Source organism: Marmota marmota, unplaced genomic scaffold, assembly GCF_001458135.2.
Source record: "Marmota marmota marmota unplaced genomic scaffold, marMar, whole genome shotgun sequence".
In the NCBI taxonomy this organism is placed as follows: domain Eukaryota; kingdom Metazoa; phylum Chordata; class Mammalia; order Rodentia; family Sciuridae; genus Marmota; species Marmota marmota.
In genome coordinates, this window is record NW_026000026.1 from 87,880,410 (window position 1) to 87,885,381 (window position 4,972).

The following is a 4,972-nucleotide window of genomic DNA, read 5'->3' on the forward strand; positions in this document are numbered from 1 at the left end:
TCCAGGAAAAAAAAATGAAGATGAAATTATTTTTCTATCCTGTCTGTCCCATGTAGGAAGACAGTCCTGTCATCTGTGACCAGCCAAGCAGTAAGACTTTCATCTACACCTTCAAGCTTTGGAGATACAAACGAGCCTAAAGAAATGTATAGTAATGTATAGTAATGTATAATATAAAGATGAGTCCTTTATATAATAGATTTACACATATGATTGAGCATGTTAAAAGAATAAGTATAAAACTAGTGGAACACAAATGAGTTTTTAATGATATAGGTTATAAGGTTATATACGTTGTAATGACAAAGTTATAAGTAGAAAGAACTTAGAAAAATATGAGTTGGGAGGGAGAAAGTTGAAAAGGCCAAAACTTTGGCCAAATTATATCACTACATTTTTTACATGTACAAATATGAATAAATCTCATAATTATGTATGACTATAATGCATCAATAAAAATGTGGGAAAAGAAAAATAATAAAATTAATCTGTAAAGTATAACTCGAAAGGATAAAATTTTAAAAGGTAAAAAAAGAAAAAAAAGTTCAAAACTCAGACAACTGAAGTTTCTGAAGGAAACACTGATTTTGAGAGGAAAGACAAAGGCTAAAGATTCCAGGCATGTGATTGTTAGAGAAAAATAACATGGTAAGGGTTCTCATGCATTATTCCTGATAATGCTAATCTTCATAATTGTGAAATTTCTTCCTACATGTAGAAAATTAAGGAGGCTATGTTCCAGTCTTCAGAGCTTTCTGTCCAACACTTAAGGTCAGAAATAAAACAACTGTGATGATTCTTTTGTAACACATTTTTCTAATAGTTTTCTGATGCTTTTAATCAGTATAGGAATCTGTGACTTATAGGCTGGTCTTGTAGTTAAGGGAGCTGACTCAAGAATCAAGACTCAAATAATTCAATTCTAGTTTTATCATCTATTATATCCATGGCCTTGTGAAAGTTACTTCAACTTTTGTGTCTTTGTTTGCTCCACATAAAATGGGACTTTAAAATAGTATCTGTATTACAGAGTTGTCCTGAAGTTTAAATCAGTTAATACATTCAGTGTGCTTACATTAATGTAATATGCTTAAAACAAAGTGCTCAATAAAATTTAGCCAATATCAGTTTAGCCACTTATGGAAGTTTCATGGCCAAAAAATTTTTTTAAAATGTGGAAGATACAGAGATGCATTCCAAAGCATCAAATATAAAGAAATGAAATAATATATTAATAAGAATTTATGAAATAACAGGAATATGCCTGAAAAACATAAAATATGCAACTAAATGGCAGAGAAAAAAGAACGGAGAATTTAGATTGACTGAAAATGTGTAAAAGTTAGGAGGAAAGGTAATGTTTGGTGACTTAAATTGAAGGAGGGTGAATTATAGGCCCTAAAAAAATCTGTGCATAGTTGGGTGCAGTGGTGCACACCTGTAATCCCAGTAGCTCAGGAGGATGAGGCAGGAAAGTCACAAGTTCAAAGCCAGCCTTAGCAATTAGCAAGGCCCTGTACAAAATAAAAAATAATAAGGGTTGGGGATGTGGCTCAGTGGTTAAGTGCCCCTGGGTTCAATCTCTGGTATCTCCTTCACAAATAGAAAAGAAAACCTCTACATAATGGCATCCCAGTCTCCTTAGTGCCTATAAGTTCCTAGAAACCAAACTTCAATTAGTCTCAGAATCTTAATTGATTACCTATCGCATAGATCAGAAAATATTTATGTTCATCAATTATGATTCTCAACTTCAAAACTCATTTTTATCAACTTTTTCCTTCTGAGCCAATCGAGTACACTTAAAAATTGTGGGTTTTGACACTTATGAATATAGAAATGTATATTTAATAATATTATATATTTATGTACTTTATTATATTGTCACATATAGGTAGGTTTAGATGACATGTTGAACCTGTCTACTGTTCCTGCCACCTAATAGATGTTATCTTATTTAATTCTCACAAAAGTCTACCAAAGAATTAATAACATCCCCCATTTTTCTAGCTGAGACTAGGAGCTTAGTTAGTTGAAACTCAAAATAGTTAGGTAACTTAAAATGGATCATAGTGAAGATAATTGGCATTGAATCAAAAATTTACATGGTACTTTAACTTAGAATGAGCTTTATTAGAATGGTTTCATTTCAAAATCTTTGTTAATAAGGTGATTTTTATGTACAGATTTGAATGTAGTTTGTCCTAAGATTATATGTAATCACAAGCCTAGAACTTCTCAGCACAATTCCAAATCTATGCTGCTGTGTGAAGCTAGGTAGTATTACCTATCTTTCAGTGCCTCTTTCTTCATTAGCAAAATTAATATACTATCCCTGCTGATTCCAGGACATTTTCTAAAACTAAAAATAATAATAATAATGGAAGAAAAATGATTAGATATATCTACATCAAAAAGTCAGATTTTCCTGATTCATGTCCTTATATGAACTTTGTAGATGACAAGGACACATGAAGATGGGGAATTATTCTGCAGTGACTGAATTCCTCCTAGTGGGGCTTTCTCAATACCCAGAACTCCAGAATTTTCTCTTTGTGCTCTGCCTCATCATGTACAAGATTATCCTACTAGGAAACAGTCTCCTCATTATCATCAGCATCCTGGATCCTCGCCTCCATACCCCTATGTACTTCTTTCTTGGAAATCTCTCATTCTTAGACATCTGTTACACATCATCAACTATTCCCCAAATGCTTATTATATTTATGTCAGAAGTAAAATCCATCTCCTTTCTTGGATGTGCTCTGCAGATGGTTATCTCCCTTGGCTTGGGCTGCACTGAATGTATCCTCCTGGCTGTGATGGCCTATGACAGGTATGTAGCCATCCGAAACCCACTGAGGTACCCCATCATCATGAACAAGGTGTTATACATGCACTTGGCTGCGTGGTCCTGGGCCATAGGCTGCATGAACTCCTTAGTGCAAACAGTCATGACAATGGTGTTGCCTTTCTGTGGTAACAATGTTATTGATCATCTTACCTGTGAGATCCTGGCTCTTCTAAAACTTGTGTGCTCAGATATATCAATGAATGTGCTTATTCTGACAGTGGCAAGTGTTGTTTTATTGGTGATTCCTCTGCTGTTAATTTTTGTATCCTATATTTTCATTCTCTCTTCCATCCTAAGAATTAATTCTGCTGAGGGGAGAAAAAAAGCCTTTTCTACCTGTTCAGCCCACCTGACTGTGGTGATCTTATTCTATGGGTCAGCCCTTTTTATGTACATGAAACCCAAGTCAAAGAACACCAAAGTATCTGATGAAATCATTGGACTGTCTTATGCAGTGATAACCCCAATGTTGAATCCCATCATCTATAGCCTGAGGAATAAGGAAGTAAAAGAGGCTGTGAAGAAAATTTTGAAAAGACACTTGCATCTAACAAAAGTATGAAAGGCCTTGAAACGTGATTCTCTCAACACAGGATCAGATTAGGTGTTTTATAGTCACAGAAAAAGTCTGCTTGTAAGGCCATACATAGGACTCCGTTATTTTCAACATGGAATGCTCATATAAAGCTTCTGAATATTAAAAAAAAATTAAAGAAATAAAACTAGGGTTTAAACCCAGGACCTTATACAGGTCAAACAAGTGCTCTAACACTGAGTTACATCTCCAGCCCTTTTTTAAAAAATTTTTATTTTGGGATAGGATCTTGCTATGTTGCCCAGGCTGGCTTCAAATTTATGATCCTCCTGCCTCAACCTCCAGAGCAGCTGGGATTACAAACATGAGTCACAGTGCCTATTAATTCAATTTTTAAGCACAACAGAATATTTTAAAAAGGAAGACATGCTCTTTATATCATATTGCCTGTTTTGAGTTATTTTGAGTTAGAACTGAATAAGAAAACCATAGGCAGAGCTGGGCTTTTAGCAACTTGTTTTGTAACAATTATGTCAAGAGCTGGCCCCAGGTCCCTGTTCCTCAACTTGGATGTAACCCACTGGCAGGGAGTCAGGCATATCCACACAATAAATACAGAGTTCCTTCCCAAAATGATAAGTCACTTAAGATAATTTTCGTATCAAACATTAACATTTTGAACTGAAAACAAATTATTTAATTATTTTTAAGGTGCAACACCAAATCTGGGAAAAAAAATGATGATCTTTTAATAGGGCCTCTTTTAACTAAATCCTTCCCAATTCCTCATGCAGGACACATACCCCCTTCCCTCCCTCCTACTCTTGCAAGGACTTGGGGAGACAGATGTTTACTGCCTCTGGTGCTCCCAGCCACCCTCCTCTATATCACTGCCATCTCTCAGTGCTTCTGGCTTCTTGAACTGAGTAGACTTTGGGGGCCTTGCAAAGATATTCTCAACACCTACACAGACCTACATTGAAGAATCTTTCCTTGGAGCTTTCTCTCTATCCCATAAACTTCAGATATGAGCTGAATTTAATTCAGCTTTAGCTCTCCTAGGCTTACTTACATTTTATACTTTATCATAGAATTAAAGACTTTGCCCCAGTCAAAAGGACGCCTTCCTTCCTTCCACAGGCAAGAGAGCATGTCTCTGTCCCCTAAATAGCCTCTTTGCTGGCACCTCCTGTCTCTAGACTCTGAAACATTACTCTGAAGAAAGCCCATTGTCTGGCAAAAAGGCTTAAATTTGGAATTCTGTCCTGTTTTACCTGGATAATTGTTCTTCTTGATGATCAGATCTCCTCTCTGCCCCCTCACAGTCCTTGGATGTACTATTCGGAATGAATTTTGACGAGTCCTGGTTGGTGCCTCTGCACAACTCACAGCACAGTGTCTTTTAAATATTCATATTTTGCTCCTGGGGTGATCATTACTATTCCATTTCAGAACTGTTCTAATGCATTTAAGCATCAATATTTCTCAGCTTAATTCATTACGTGTCCATTCAGGTAGGTGATCATGTAACCAGCCCATGTACATGTCAATATCTCCCACCCCTGCCAGGAAGGGTGATCCCT

The 4,972-nt window shown here is 36.0% G+C and overlaps 1 protein-coding gene across 1 annotated transcript; it reads left to right on the plus strand.

Annotated features, from left to right (window-relative positions):
• Positions 1–2,471: 2,471 nt before the first annotated feature.
• Positions 2,472–3,630, plus strand: LOC107135793 (olfactory receptor 13D1-like). The gene has a single exon (XM_015477838.2). It carries the CDS (start codon positions 2,472–2,474, stop codon positions 3,414–3,416), a length of 945 nt encoding a protein of 314 aa, XP_015333324.1. The 3' UTR covers positions 3,417–3,630.
• The last annotated feature ends 1,342 nt before the right edge of the window (positions 3,631–4,972 follow it).

Coding starts and splice junctions, on each gene's coding strand:
- LOC107135793 (XM_015477838.2), top strand. CDS start 2,472: ATGAAGATGGGGAATTATTCTGCAGTGACTGAATTCCTCCTAGTGGGG.